We start from the raw sequence: 17223 nt of genomic DNA, 5'->3' as shown, positions 1-17223 counted from the left end.
GCATCTACCCTTTGGTCTTCAGCTCTTGGTCTTGCGTATTCTGCTGCAGAATACTGCTCATCGATATGGCTGAACAGCAGTCACACCAAATTAATTGACACTCAGCTGAATCACACTATGCGTATGATATCAGGGACAATTAGATCTACCCCCACTTTCTGGCTGCCTGTTCTATCCCATATTCCACCACCTCACCTCCGTTGAGAAAATGCTCTCCTATGAGATTATAAGAAAATAATTAACAACAGTCAGTTGCCAATCCATGGTGACATGAATGATGCTCTTATTAACAGGCTAAAATCTAGACACCCACCTGTTAGAACAGCCAGAAACCTAGCAGACGCTAACTTTAATCTGCTTCAGGCCTGGAAGCAAGTATGGATATCCTGTGTTCCATCAGAATATCACTATCTACCATGCCTGAAAAACAAACCAGAGGGTTTTGATCTTCCACAAAAGACCTGGACAACTATCAACAGGATTCGGACTGGCCATGGCAGATGTGCCAACTCCCTCCATAAATGGGGAGTACTTAATTCAGCAGCGTGCAGTTGTGGTGCCATGAAGCAAACAGTTCAGCACATTGTGGAGCAGTGTCCTCTCACTGCGTACCAGAGAAACCCAAGAGACTTTTTTCTGCTCTCACCCTTGTGTGTTGACTATGTAAATAATTTGAACCTGTAAATACTTCAAACTGTAAATATTATGTATTACTATTGTATTTATATGTAATGTGATGTGTTAGCCATACGCTAAATAATAATTAATATAAAATACTCGATCAAACGAAAAACCACACATTTTCTCACTTTTAACGAACAGTACTATGGTGTCGATCTAACAGTCCAAAGTTCCAGAGCTGGAATGACCATGCCGCAGACAGCCATGTACACTCCTCTGCCATTATTCCGTTAAATATGCACACTGCTCATTATAATCTGTGCCTCAGAGTAGGGATTGAATTGCTCGAATGCTATGATGAACCAGTGTGTTACATACCAGTAGTATCAGAAAATTTATGAACCAGAGGAATGGCATGCTAAAGAAGAAAGTTATCTAATCCCCAGCTACTTCTGGCCAATATTTAGGCAGATTGTTGCACTCGGTACGACCGGGCGTGTTGGCCGTGTGGTTAGGGGCGCATAGTTGTGAGCTTGCATCCGGGAGATAGTGGATTCGGACCCCACTGTCGGCAGCTCTGAAGATGGTATTCCGTGGTTTCCCATTTTCACACCAGGAAAATGCTATGACTGTACCTTAATTAAGGCCAAGGCTGCTACCTTCACACTCCTAGCCCTTTCCTATGCCATCATCGCAATAAAACCTATCTGTGTTGGTGCGACATAAGGCAAATTTAAAAAATACTTGGTACACAGCAGTAATCCTATCTATCGGAGATGAGTGGCAACAGAAGACACAAAGCACATCACACAAACAATGGTCAATCTAATATAATTGTTGATCAATTTTATGACCTTTCTATATTGTAAGCCTTCACATTTAGTTTTCTTTCAACTCTCCGACTTTACACACCGATTTTCATTAAATTCTGTTTACCCATTTTCTCGTGACTCGGCGCTGACATGTACTTAGTAACGCAAAACCAAATTCATGAATATCTCTGTGATCATAACTGCTATGTTAACAATGTATAATACAGAAGTGATCAGAAATTTAATACTATATAACTTTAGTTATGTAGTATTTATCGATACAACCACTTAATAACAAATATTTGAGAATTAAATGTTAGGCCTTCCCCTAAACTACCATTTCACTCAGTGTGAATACAATATTTATGGTCTAGATTATAGCGACTTATTCTCCGACTTCACATACCGATTTTCATTAAGATACGACCACTAATAACATAATAATTTGAGAATTAAATTTTAGGCCTTCCCCTAAACTACCATTTCACTCAGCGTAAATAAAATTATTTGTGGCCTAGATTGTAGCGACTTATTCCCCAACTTTGCATACCGATTTTTATTAAATTTTCTTCAGTCGTTTTCTCGTGATCCATGTACATATATTCAGACAGACAGAAATTACAGAAAATTAGAAAGTGCATTTCCTTGAACTGATACAGAAATACGATTCTTTTTAATTTCTGAGCAATGTACAGACTAAACTCTTATTATATATATAGATTAGGATTTTATTTTGAGCTGTAGTTACTTTTTTTGGAAGGGGGGAGGGGCATATCTCAATCTTTTAATGAGAATTGCCTATTTGTGAATTTTCAAAAATGAAACTGCATCTATTTTCTTAAAATTGCTTTCTACTCACTGAAACTCTGCTCAACATCACAAGAAGTTATAGGGACCATTCAAAACCTTTATTGTTTGCCCAGGTTCAAAATTCAATCAAAATGCATCCCTTTTGAAGAAAACTAGGAAAGGCCAGAAAGGTTTCCAAAGTTTTACAGGAAGTGAGAAAAGTAAGGGATCAGCAGTCACAACATTTATTAGAATATTTGAGAAATTAACAATAAACAATTTGAATGATTTGAACAATGGCTAATAATCAGGTAGAGTACACATGCCCTTGAGCCAAAAATGACCACCAGCTGTGCACATAAATGTAAATATAAATAAGACTGGTGTCTTATTGAAGCTGACACAATTCAGAATATCTGAAAAAATTATATTAACTCGAAGGCCGGTCCAAGCCAGACCAATATTGAAATTTGATAGTGAGATTAGATATTAAAGACATAAAAATGAAGACAAAGTTGAAAAAACGGTCTCCAAGACCAATAGATTAAGAAAGACTCCAAATTTGATAACAGAACTTGAAACAAGACTTTGCAGCACTAAACTCTCCACCAGGGAGATAACAATAAAGAAATGGTTGCCGAACATTAAACTGGAAAATAAATAGTCCAACACTGCAAGAGGTGTTGAGAGATCTTGAGAGTGTTGGCCCCTGCATCATGCAGCGACCAGCATGTAGTAAACCTACAGCTAGGCAGAGCTGAATATTGTTTGTGCCGAGTATGCAAATAGTCTACCATGGGCCTTCTCCGTTCCATAAATATGTGTCAGTAAGTGACTAGTCTGTTCAGTTTTTGTGTGTATCTACCAAGGTACTATTGACACAGTATTACATAATCTATAAAGGATATGCATTGTGCCAGTGTATTCAAGGTTACTCAGTAAACCAGCAATTTATAATTATATTTTAACTCTTGGGCTATAGATGTCATATTAATTAAATCATGACCAGAGTCCATATTTGGTGGTATTAATGACATCCTTAATTTGTTTGTGTTTTAAACCATGTGTGATACTTATTTGGCCTCAGTTCTTCACATGTATGTATGTTTAGTCCTCAGCCGAAAGGCTGGTTGGATCCTCAACAGCTCCGCCATCAGCTGTCATAGATGGCCTAGGCATCACTGAAGAGACGTACTAGGGAAATGAGGAGTGAGGTAGTTTCCCGTTGCTTTCCTCACCGAGCCAGAAGCTGCTATTATATATCAGTCTGCCAAGCCCACTGAAATGCATGCAACAACCGGCCCTATGAGCAACATTTTCACACCATTCATAACAGGGACTGGCTGCATAAGGAATGGCATTACTAGCATCACTCATACCTCAGTCACTTTCATTTTGTCAAAGCCAAGGATAAAGCTGAGACAGATCAATGAAAGTAACAATATTGCTCTAGCCCATACCAGAAGACATAGTGCACTGTAAACACTACGTCCTGCCAGCAAAGGCATGTTCTTCACATACAGTACATGATTTCTTGAGTTCACTGATGCTGCAAAATGAGATCACTATAGCAAAATAAGGCATAAAGAATGCATTTTACCATGTATGTTACAATATTAACATTGTAATGGTGAAAAAAGCCAATCCCAAATGTTCGCTGGTTTCCTTTTACTGAACATTTACATAAATAGAGGGTCCAGAACTTGTTTGGTTTAGTTGTTTGTTTTATGTATATACTATACCCTATAGGTACTTAATTAATTAGAGAAGTTGAGTGGGTATGGGGTTATACAACTTACCTATCTTTCCTGTCCTTGCTGCACCAGGCTAGTAGTAGAAGAGCGCGCGTTACGGTCCTGTGGCCTTAACAAATATAACTAAGAGGATCTAAAAGATCTAATTGGATAGGAAACGTTGCTGTGCAAGTAAATGAGGAACAAAGTAAAATAAACAAATTTAATAATCAAAAGCACAAAAATGAAAGTAGAAAAGAAACTCAAAATTTAAATAATGCAATGGCAATAAATTACAAGTTAAATTACATGCCATGAAGTGGCAATCAAACAACTAATTTATGGAGTCCAACGATAATTGCTTTCGCCGTGAGGAATTACGATAAGTTTGAATAGCCCCTTTGTATATAACGTATTGGCATAACGTTAAAGATTTATAATGTTAGAAGCAGTATTACTTCGCAGATCTATAAACTCGCATACGAGATATATTTACACATGTACATGAAAACAGGACTAAATTATTCCCTTCCAAAATCACAGAAGTTAAATGTGAGCCCGGATCTCACTATGCACAGGATGGATTGGAACACAGAACCCACAGGGTAGCTTACGCACTACATCACTCTCTATTCAACGACACACACGACAATACAACAAAAACATAAGCAACACAATAGGCACCATAATATGACAACACACAGTAAGACACAGATTCTGCCACCTGAAATTTAAAAAACAAGCTAAATGGGAAGAAGCACATTTCACACGCAGTCTACTTAAAGAAAGGATCTCACTTTCGCCTGGGGTGCTATGCCGTGTCGTTGACCGCAAAGCAGGTTTTCACTGGCTCACTGGCCTTCTTCATAATACACATGAGATCATTCTTTTCTCATTCACATTAAGGCCTATGTGCCTGACCTCATCACGGATCTATTTCATAAAAAATAAAAATACTTTCATGTGTCAGTTCCTCACATAATTTACGGAGTCTCATCCGTTCAATATAACACTTTGTCCCTAAGTCCTGGTTCAGATCGAGTGCACAGTTGTGGAAAAACACTGCCGGAAAATTTAGAAAATCCTTACTGATTCAACGTTGCAAATGCATGCACACTGCTTATCCCATCACTCTGAAATACATGCATACATATAATCATGCCAATCCTCTCTTTAAGTTAACTAACACTTCATACGAAATTCCCATTTGACACCTTAAGTTGACAGAACTTTCCATTGGAAGGCACTAACTGTATAACTAACTACATTAACATGCATAAAGGAATAAAAATGAAATATTTACATAGTAACAAACCTAAGTTATACCTATCTCCCTCGTAACCCATAAAACAAAGCTAAAAACACCACTTACACATGCAGTAGTCCTGTAAAAATTAACCAATTGCCAGAAGGGCTTAATCAACATGTTATTTACATAGAAAGGTCACCTGAAGGGCTTGACCAACATCTTACTTTCATAAAAAGGTTACCTGAAGGGCTTAATCAGCATCTTATTTACATTAAAGAAACCTATCTGCGAAACATTTCTACCCCAACACATGCCAAAACATCTGTTCACTCATTTCATTGTTGATGACCTCAGGGCACCTCCATTTCGGACACGGCTACACTGCTTAGTCCATCATCAGGCTGTCGCCATCAAGGGTTGACAGTCCAGGTTTCATCTCCTTGGATGGCTTCATGGTGATGTCGTCTGCTTGAGGTAAATGTAAGAAGGTCTCGTGCTCTATCAGCTCTTGAGGTTGACTCCAGGACCTAACTGCAATCAGACGCCTAATTAGTCTACTGAGTTGCTCAAGGGATGCTCCTACTCACTCACATGGGCATTAAAACAGAAATTGGTGATTTGCAAAGCCAAGCATAACTGTTAACTGTCTACTGCTCAACCGCATGTGAACTTGTGTGAAAAATGAGTCTAACTGAAGGCAGAAATGATCGCCTAGTTAGTTGAAAATAAATGTTACTGTCTTGTGCTCAAATGCATACACATATTAATCTGGCGGTAATTATATTGGCTGCTCGAGTCTATATCTCTATCTATACTTCACATTTATATATTTACACAGTTTGCCCATATAGCTTCTATGACAAAGTCTATGCATACGGCATTTTTATCAGTCATGCCGTTATTCATTCCCGACCGCACTGTGAAATATTAAAACAGAATAGTTAAATCAAAACTGTTCTACAATCAATTCATCATGATTATCGGCCGAACTATAACATGACCGCACTGAATAAATGTTAAGTCTTTGTTCAACACTGAAGTATATGACGCAATATCTTGATCAAACCGACATACTCACGACAGTACAGGAGAAAATCTTGGAACAGAATGAGCTGCCTCCCTCCAAATCTCTCAGTTCTTATAGGAAGTAGCAGGGCACGCCACACCAGGGTGTTAACCAGCAAACATACTTGAGATTGGTATGCGGCTACTCATCTCGTTCCCATGGTGCATGCACTAATGCTGTTTTAATTAATTAATTATCAATTAGTGTCTAAAGACACATCATATCATTTGGAAAATTACAAGGATTATTACTATGATTTTATTTTCTCTAATAACCCTCTGGGAGAGTAGATATGCCTCACTTTCTTCGACGTAACAAGCCTCAATCAATCAATCAATCAATCAATCAATCAATCAATCAATCAATCAATCAATCAATCAATACTGATCTGCATTTAGGGCAGTCGCCCAGGTGGCAGATTCCCTATCTGTTGCTTTCCTAGTTTTTGCTTTCCTGCTTTTTGGCACTTTAATTTTAATCATGATGGCATGGTGCTTCCCCAAACAAAACTCAAGTGTCTCTGTCCCTTTCCAATACACATCCTCTCACACTCACATGTCTCAGCGGACTACACCTCAACAACAGCTTCCAACATGGCTTCGCACCAATTGTAAATTGAGTCCTATGATGCAATACTATAATTGCGTTAAATATCAATCTATCACATCATGAACGATATGGTTCAATACCAAAATAATGTACCCAATATTAGAAGTTTTGAAATATTTACTCAGCAGTTCTATGGCCTGGCAAATACAAGTAAAGCTCTGTACCACTGTTGCTGTCAATACTGACTTCGCCTGCATGTGAAAGAGAGCACTGTGACTTCGGAGGGAGAAAGCAGTAGTCAAGTGCCATTGGCAAGTCAAGAATGAGCAATAGGAAGAACATCAATCACAGATAAAACTATTGTAAATAAAATAAAATAATAACATGACAGCTCAAATAGTTGTTGTGAACTGCCATGATTTAGACCAGTTTCCAGGAACTGTTGTGAAAGGTTAGTCACTTGTATGATTGACACAACACTGATGAGTATCAGGGTGACACAAGGAATGCCTGCCAAAAATTTAATTGAAAGAAATGTAGTTTAAACTGTTTGCACCAATATTACGCATACAATCAGGGCCAGGCACTTCACACTATATCACAAGGTTACTCAAGGTCATTAATATATGTATTTTTAAAAATAATAATGCCACTATTGTCATGAAAGCCATAATATTTAATCTGTAAAAGTAGAAGAAAATTATATTCATTAACTGAGAAAATGAAATATTGTATACCAATTGCTTCTTCATAACCATGAGAAATTAATTCTCAGATCATTTTTTAAGGGAAATGAGACACAAATTACAATTCATGAATCATAGTGATGCAGATGAATCCATCTTCCTTCTTGCATTTTGTAGAGGGAATGCATTGATGATGCCATCATAGTTAATCTCTTGGGTAATTTTCCCCACAATGGTGAGTAGTGCTGTTGCTGATAATCTTTTGGCTCCAATAGCTGATCTCAGATAATTCCTTTTACGTCGAAGTGTAGAAAATGAACATTCCCCTAAGTAGTTAGTGGATGATGTGCAGAAGACCATCCTAAGAACTACATCCACGTTAGGATACACTTCAACCATGTCAATTTGACTTAGAAGCGTGCTTATTTTGATTAAATTAACACACTTTTCATCTTTTGGTGTTCGTCGTTTCAGGAGCGGTTTTAGGTGAAAACATTCATCTCAAAATCATTAATTTTGTACAAATTCACTAAATTTTCTGCCCTTTTTGAAATAACAGAGGTATTTTGGAACTTCATCTCTTCAAGAAATCCAAATGCACTGTGCAGAAGGTTGTATTTTTCAGCAAGTTTTCTCGGCTCTGTTCTCAGTGTATTGAGTATGACAAGAAATGTGTTTACGCAGAAGTTTCTGGAGCCCTCCAGCGAAAATTCTCCATTTCAAGATTCCCCTGGAGTCAAAGTTCCTTTTTCTCTTCCCTTGCATATCTGCCTTGTATTCTTATACGTCGTTACCTTTAAATAGCTATACATTTCTGGGTGGAAATGTAATGGTGAACCATGACCAAGTGAAAAGCATTACTGCCCTATTGCAAAGGTGCAATAATCAAGATTTGTTGACAACAGAATAACTGCTGCCAGAGACATTTTCATCTGGTTCAGTCCTGCTGTCTAAATTGCTGTCACACTCACCACAGATTCTAATTATCAGGTGTTCTTGTACATCATACAGCAAAGCATCATTCTCCCACTAAATAGTTCACAATACGCGTATATCCACATGCTCGCAGGTCTTCTTCCATTTATCTGGATGTTACACTGATAAATGCTTCCCTGGTAATGAATGTTTGATTCTTATGATGACTTAATGAAACAGCTTGGCTATATGTCATTACCACAAAGACGAGTAATTTCAATTCTTCTATTTATCTATAAATTATTTAACAATCTTATTGATAATCTGAACTTGCTCACTCTCTGTATTAATGAATTTGACCATTTTAGGTTTCTATTAAGATCTGTATTGACTACTAATGATTTAACAACCTGTGAGAAAACAGGGCTAATAAGGGTCTGCCTGTCAATACAAATTGATCTACACAACAAGTATATGGTGATTACTAATTTAATTCATTTCATCATTCGTCATCGTACATCTTTCGAGAAAATTCTCTTCTGCAGCGATTATAGTAAAAACCAGTCCCCAAATTACAATACATAAGACCTTACCATCAAATATCCAAACTGTAAAACACATATTAAAATTTACAACAGTCACAGTCAAAGTATCTATTCTATTCTATTGCTCAAGTTAATGAACCAAACAACATAGTAATTCACGAGTGTTAAAGTCAATGAAAATATTTAATAAATATAGCAATGAGTACATTCTAGATATATTTGCAACTGGATACTCTTTCATAGTAAACCAATGTAACAAATAACTGTTTTCTATTCTAAATTAAAATCCCACTTTGCTGACTCTTATTGTTAAGTTCATAGTTTTAGTTTACTTCCTAGTTTCTATTAATACCTTCTACTTTATCATTATCATCTTTGATATCATCACTACCATCATTTATAATAAAGTACTAATACAGATTTAAAGCTATTAGTAAATACCTTGTTACATTATGTGCATATATATCTGAATATTTGTAATGATACTATGTTACTGAAGAGAAGGAATTGTTATCTCATATTGTTGTTCCTATGCCAAAACCATGCATGTGATAATGCTCTTCCATTCTCTTATTTCTCTTAAGAGTGGTCATGCCTCCCAGCCACATATTGATATCCAGTCCATCAGAAAAATTTTCGTTGAGTTCATTTTCCTATGTGTGTGTAAAGGAAAATGAACCTTAAATATATCATACTCTAGGAGCGGGTAAATATGTCATACAAACATACATTCTTGCAGTACGGTACGGTAATGTTCATTTTCTTTACACACACGCATAGGAAAATTAACTCATTGAAAATTGTTCTGATGGACTGTATATCAGTATGTGGCTGGGAGGTGTGACCCGTCTTAAGGGAAATAATGGATAGAAAGAGCATTGTCACATTCATGGTTTTGGCATAGGAGCAATGATATTTAACTTTATTTTACAATGACTTGCATAGGAAATAATATTTGTTTTAATTTATTGTAATAGTTAATGTGTTTCACATCATTAGTTTTATACTTGTCTGAAGCATAATGAATGAATGAATGAATGAATGAATGAATGAATCAATCAATCAATCAATCAATCAATCTGCATTTGACTACCTTAAGTTTTTCTCAGCGACTTTTTTTTCTATTTTGCTTTATGTTGTGACTTATTTTCACACTACTCCAGATGTATTCTATTGGGCTTAAGTTGCAATGATATGGGGGCAACCTTGTAATAGTATGCCCAGCAGATTTTAAAAGCTCATCCATAGCGAATGTTCGGGCCGATTTCTTACGCAGTACAGCATCAAGTAACTCTCACTGTTTGGCATCTGGTGGAAAATCTATGTTATTTTGAGAGAGACATCTTTGTGTCCCCTTTTCTGTTGCTGAATGTGGGTGGTTTTTATTTGCTGGCTGTGATATGCTGCATTGTCCATAACAATTATAGTTGCCTCTGGAATGTCTGGCAGTAGCTGGGTCTGGAGCCATTTCATGAAGTTTTGGCTATTCTTCTCATCATGATAGTCCCCTGAATTTGTCTTTGATTTGAACATTAAAAATACCCTAGGAAATAACCTTCCACACTAGGAGCGTAAACAATAATCCACCTTTGCCAGGCACTATCAGATGTTAAAACACTGGGAGTGTTGTCATCCTGTCAATATTTTTGATGGTATAAGTCAGGTGGATGTAAGTTCTGTCAATGTATATGACTGGTCTTTTGTTTCTCCTAATCTGTCATTTCTGCACAGAGTTCTTAGGTAATCTACCGTCACTTCGCTCCATAAGAATTTTTCTTATGTTCTGACATTTTAAAAAATTGAAAAATGATCAAATGCAGTGTTTGTCTAAGATGCTTCTTGCTTCCTCCGTACTCAGTGTCATTTTTCAGCGCTGAGCACAAGTTTAGTAAAGCCAGAACTTCTTTCTTCAGGGTATAAAATTCCTGTATTTTTCCTCCCCGAATAATACTCTTGCTATTGTCCTCCAGTACTGTAGAATGTGTTTTTTGACATTTTGCTTCTGATACTGGGTGCTTAACTTTATTTCACTCTCCTTGGTCACTTTGAGCTCATTTCTAATTTTCTTTATAAAGCTCACCCACCTGTCAGTTGCTTCTTCAGCCTGCTTTCTTGCTTGCAAAATTGGTAAGCTAAACAAATTGCTCTCTTTCTCTGAATAGCAAAAAGCTATAACATTCACCACAATTTCTCTCCCTTGACTATGAACTAGGGATGGGAACTTCTCTCGCTTGAGAGTCTCGAGACATATTGCCAAAATCTCGAGAATCTCATAAAGCATCTCGAGAAGAGGTGAATAATGCTGCACTCTCTTGAGCACGTTTGCGAATTACAACGAAATGTTAGTATTTGAACTTCTTGCTTGAAGCATGGCATTTGGGTTAACTGCATTTTAGGCTGATCTGCCCTGGAATACACAGAATATTTGCTTTAACTTTATATTCATGAATACAACTGGTTATTTACAGAAAGGAATGTCATAGAACAAATCTTAGTTTGGATGCTATCACAGTAATCCTTTTTATCAGGCACTCCATTGTAAAAAACTTTTATGTAAGAATGATAAGGACTGGTGCAGAGTAGTAATTAGTGTTATAATATGTTCAATACGGAACCAACTATGAAGTTTATAACCTTAAATGATTAATACCCAGTGTCAAAGGCATGCTAATTTAAAGATGTGCCAACACTGGTAGTGTTTAAGTTTTTTATGTAAATCAAGCAAAACAGCCACAATAACAAACAGTTATTCATTCCTAACCCTCGTAGAGGATTAGACAGGCCATCAGCTAAACAAAGTAGTTCTTCAGCCATGGAATATTGAAACATTATTTTTAAGGACATAATATTTATTATGAAGTTTGTCTAGCATATACGCCCCCCTGTGGGTGGGGGCAGTAGAATAACACCCACGGTATCCCCTGCCTGTCGTAAGAGGCGACTAAAAGGAGCCCCAGGGGCTCTGAACTTTGGAGCGTGGGTTGGCGACCACGGGGCCCTCAGCTGAGTCCTGGCGTTGCTTCCACTTACTTGTGCCAGGCTCCTCACTTTAATCTATCCTATTCGACCTCCCTTGGTCAACTCTTGCTCTTTTCAGACCCCGACGGTATTACGTTTGGAGGCCTAGGGAGTCTTTCATTTTCACGCCCTTCATGGCCCTTGTCTTCCTTTTTTTTTTTTTTTTTTTTTTTTGCTAGGGGCTTTACGTCGCACCGACACAGATAGGTCTTATGGCGACGATGGGATAGGAAAGGCCTAGGAGTTGGAAGGAAGCGGCCGTGGCCTTAATTAAGGTACAGCCCCAGCATTTGCCTGGTGTGAAAATGGGAAACCACGGAAAACCATCTTCAGGGCTGCCGATAGTGGGATTCGAACCTACTATCTCCCGGATGCAAGCTCACAGCCGCGCGCCTCTACACGCACGGCCAACTCGCCCGGTTTGTCTTCCTTTGGCCGATACCTTCATTTTTCGAAGTGTCGGACCCCTTCCATTTTTTCTCTCTGATTAGTGTTATATAGAGGATGGTTGCCCAGTTGTACTTCCTCTTAAAACAATAATCACCACCACCATCATCTAGCATATACGTAATGAGAATTGCTCAGTATGTGTTTCTGGTACAAAAGTCACTGAATCAAAATGTCTGCTCCACACTTGCTTGAATAGACTCACACTATCCCCCATTTATTGCAAATAATACATTTTACAAATTTACACACATACCTATACAGTAGGTTACATTAGCATTATAATTATAATTTCGTGTGGCTATTTCTAGCCGAGTGCAGCCCTTGTAAGGCAGACCCTCTGATGAGGGTGGGCGGCATCTGCCATTTGTAGGTAACTGCGTGTTTTTGTGGTGGAGGATAGTGTTATGTGTGGTGCGTGAGTTACATTAGCATTGAACCATACAATTATGTTGTGTTGAAGAATCAGGCAACGGGATCTTGCTGCTATTGAACTCTGAGGTATTACCGGTATGTGGCTACTGGAGTCAAACTTGTTAAATTGTTAATAACATAGTTCTAAATACATGGTGTAATAAAAGTAACATAAACATACTTTTCGAACATTTTGTCTTGAAAATATGAAAGAAATTGCTTGATTTACATAAAAAACTTAAACACTACCAGTGTTGGCACATCTTTAAATTAGCATGCCTTTGACACTGGGTATTAATCATTTAAGGTTATAAACTTCATAGTTGGTTCCGTATTGAATTAAAATGATACTAAATCATTCTGTGCCAGAGTGGGCATTGCACTTATTTAATATTTATTGGAACAACAACAACAACAGCAGCAGCAGCAACAACAACAATAACAAACAAACAAATTTATTGTTTTCTATTGAATAAAGTTGTCTGTTGCTCTTCCCTTTAAGTAGCCTACGATTTATCTTGTCATCCTTACAAACTTTGTATGTACGATTATAATTATTTAGCTAGAAAGAAAAGATAAATACAAATAATTTTTAACTTTACATTTAACGTACATATAACAGCATATTCGCTAAAACAACAAAAGGGAACAAAGGTGACATGGCAGTTTTATTTTCTGGGACATCCGTGAAATATTCCCAAGCCTATGATTTCCTCTTGGTAGCCATCAATATGCACTAAAAGTACTGAATTTCATTTACACCAGTCAAACGATTAGGCTTAAATAAAATGACTTATTTTTCTCCATGGGTGTAGTGTGATTTTGCAGACCTTCTTCTAACTTATTCGTGTATTATTCCCTGTGAATAGAAGGCCAAACTTCCGTTCATGACTCAGCCTGTTGTCTCATTGGGCAAGATTTCAGAGCCTGTTGTTCTTAGACCGCAATGTAAGAAACGTGCTTATGTTGCTGAGAGTCTCATAGGCATGCTCTTGTGAGAAAAGCATTGAGAAGTTCTCACAATTCTCAAGAAATACATTCTCATTTCCCATTTCTATTATGAACTATTTTATTCTTGCTAGGGAGAGTAGACATTGTGGTAAATGATAACTAAAATAGATTCCTTCAACAAAATCAGTCACCGGAGAAACATGCACGTATGCCGCCGTCACATTCTATTTTAACACTGAACAAAGGCTAGCAAGCAAGAAATACTGCGTTATATACAAATTACAATGTTGGAAAAGTATTTCCATGTGTGCGCCGGGGCAGTTCATTGTTGCCAGACTGCCGATTCTTAACTCAAGAGCACACAGTAGACGAGCCAGAGTGATCACGTTATGGAACTCTATTCTGTGAACGTTTGTAGTGGAAAGTGTATAATGCATGTGTGTGAAACTACCACCAGTTGCTTGGTGCTGCACAATAGTGACAAAGACACACCCATTGCAGGAGCAAAGCAGTGGATCTTGTAATATGACGGGCTGAGGGGCGAGGGGGGGGCCCACGGTTTCACATATTTCATGTGTCCTAAGTTTCCAGACTGTACCCCTCGTGCATGTTTTTATATAATTAAAAAACAATTGAGAACTTGGGCAGCGTATTTTTGACAACAGTTATCAGCATACACATTAAAATCGTGTTTCCGTATGAGGATGTTATTTCATACAATAACTACTGTTGATATACCAACTACATTCTAAGCTTTGGTAGCTGCCTACACTCGTAGTTACTGGATGTTGAACAGATCACAGCTTGGGAAATTGGTCTTGAGAACTTTTTTTTTTTTTTTTTTTTTTTTTTGCTAGGGGCTTTACGTCGCACCGACACAGATAGGTCTTATGGCGACGATGGGATGGGAAAGGCCTAGGAGTTGGAAGGAAGCGGCCGTGGCCTTAATTAGGGTACAGCCCCAACATTTGCCTGGTGTGAAAATGGGAAACCACGGAAAACCATTTTCAGGGCTGCCGATAGTGGGATTCGAACCTACTATCTCCCGGATGCAAGCTCACAGCCGCGCGCCTCTACGCGCACGGCCAACTCGCCCGGTAAGAACTTTTTGAGATCCATGACAGTCTTAAGAGTCTTCAGCAAGATCATTGTCCATCCCTGGTCACAATACCTTAACATGTTGTGTAAAGTCTCTAGATTGTGATGATGAACTTGGTTAAATAGTGTACATGGGTTCTCATTCTTTTAAAATTGTTGCTCATTAATTTCATTATAACCTCCGTCTTTCTGCTAGAACTAGAATGTCGTGCAATAGCTTGTAACTTCCAAATACTAGTAGGTTGCTGCACAGAGCCATTTCATAAAACGTGCTTGTCCCACGATGGAATTTTCTCTGTCTAATGAGTATACAGTAGCACATAACTTTCATCTAAATACCTGCTGTCATTTTTTAATAATTAACTGCTTAGGGCACAATGAAATATTTTGTTACCTAATTAAGAACTAAACTTCAAAGATAAGTTGTTTCTTTGTCAGCCCCTTTACATACAGTATGTAGAATAAGCAAATTATTTATCTGAATTGATTTGAAAGTAAATATTTAATTAAATTTAGAGCCACCTAAAGAAGTAAAGGAAATCTCTCCTCAAATTATGGAGACTATACAAAAGAGGAAAATGAAGATTAATGAGATGAAAACATCCTTAGTAAAGGCTCTCAACCAGAAAAAATATGCCAGACAAATGCTTGCTGATCAAGTGGCTAAATCTGAACGGGAAAATTTGGTTCTTCAGGTAAATACAAATCTGGACTAAGTTTTATCATAAGCAGTCAAAATTTCCAATAATTAATTCCATTTAATTGCATGGTTTTTTTTTCCAGAAACGAAATAATGCCTTATTGTTAAGACTTAAGCGTCAACTACAAGAATCACAATATCAACACAGTCACGCACAGTCATATCTCCAGACTCTCCAACAAAATTTCCAACAAAAATCTTCAAAACTTGCTGAACAAAGAGCAAAGTATTCTCAATGAAATTTTATTCTCTTAAAAAATATTACTCCCTTTGTAATTAACAGTGGTTAGAAATAAAATTAACTGACTTGCGAAGCACCAAGCAATAATATAAAGTACGGTATTATGCTGTATTAAAAAATGTTAATAATAATCTCTGTAATACAATTATATTATTAAAACTATTGCTAATATAAATGTTTATTATCTCTTTGGAAGGTGAGGTGACTGACTTGGAGGTACATATTTAGTTGCAGTCTCTCCTGCACTCTTTGCAACTATGGATGTTACAGTAGCCTTCAGGGAGGAAAAAAAAAAAAGTCAAGCAATTACGCTTTGGGCTTACAAGTATTGGTCAATTACTGGTCTATCACCGTGTAAACGTGATCTGTGATGAACGCATGATACTAATACAATACTGGATAAAGTAGCAACTTCCTGAATATGAGCAGTACTGTCTCTAAAGTGTAATGGAAAGGGAACAAACGTATATATGGATATAGAGTAAATATAGAAAGTGTATTTTTGTTGACTTTCTACCATTTGCATAAACCTTTTTTTTTTTTTTTGTCCCTTACCTTTTCCTATAAGATAACATCTCTCTCAAAACAGCCCCCTAAATGAGAATGGATACCCACCCCCATGGTGAAACTAGGAAACATCAAGGGCTAAGAATAAATGGACTCAAATGAACCAGAACGGGTAAAAACAGAGTAATTCTATATGAAAATGTCTGAGTGTAAAGAAATGAGGTTTGTACATGTCCATTTGTGTTTTAATAAAATAATGTTATTGGCTTTACGCCCACTAACTACTTTTAACGGTTTTCGGAGACGCTGAGGTGCTGGAATGTTGTCCCCAGGAGTTATTTTACGTGCCCGTAAATCTACAAACACGAGGCTGGCATATTTGAGCACCTTCAAATACCACCAGACTGAGCCAGGATCAAAGCTGCCAAGTTGGGGTCAGAAGGCCAGCGCCTCAACCGTCTGAGTCACTCAGCCTGACATTTGTGTTTTAGTTACAAAATACTTTGCTATTTAAGGTCAACCTAATCAATACTTGTTTTTCTTGTGATGAGAGTTACAACTAACTGGTCAGTACATGCTTTGGCTTGTTTCAAGCCATCATCAGCTGAAAAAAATAATGGTGAAGAATAATCGTTCACTTATAAACTAAAACACATACATTAAAAACTTAATACGCATTGGTTTTAACATGACATTCCACTTCCTTTCTTCAATTGGCTTTATGTCACTCGGACACAGATAGATTTTATGGCGACGATGAGAGAGGAAAGGGACAGGAGTGGGAAGAAAGCGGCTGTGGCCCTAATTAAGGTACAGCCTGGTGCAAAAATGGGAAACCATGGAAAACCATCTTCAGGGCTGCCGACAGTGGGCTTCAAGCCC

At 37.5% G+C, this 17223-nt stretch overlaps 1 protein-coding gene across 14 annotated transcripts in view; it reads left to right on the top strand.

Annotated features, from left to right (window-relative positions):
* LOC136872684 (rho-associated protein kinase 1) overlaps positions 1–16593 on the top strand; it is a 94364-nt gene extending 77771 nt beyond the window's left edge. For all 14 annotated transcript variants that reach the window (XM_067146507.2, XM_067146501.2, XM_067146506.2 and 11 more), the window contains exons 5-6: positions 15410–15588; positions 15677–16593. In XM_067146507.2, the coding sequence (XP_067002608.1) occupies positions 15410–15588; positions 15677–15832 (335 nt within the window). In that variant the 3' untranslated portion in view covers positions 15833–16593. The remainder of the gene's footprint in view (positions 1–15409; positions 15589–15676) is intronic.
* The last annotated feature ends 630 nt before the right edge of the window (positions 16594–17223 follow it).

Source organism: Anabrus simplex, chromosome 4 (assembly GCF_040414725.1).
Source record: "Anabrus simplex isolate iqAnaSimp1 chromosome 4, ASM4041472v1, whole genome shotgun sequence".
Taxonomy (NCBI): domain Eukaryota; kingdom Metazoa; phylum Arthropoda; class Insecta; order Orthoptera; family Tettigoniidae; genus Anabrus; species Anabrus simplex.
This window is presented reverse-complemented; position numbering and strand designations above follow the sequence as displayed.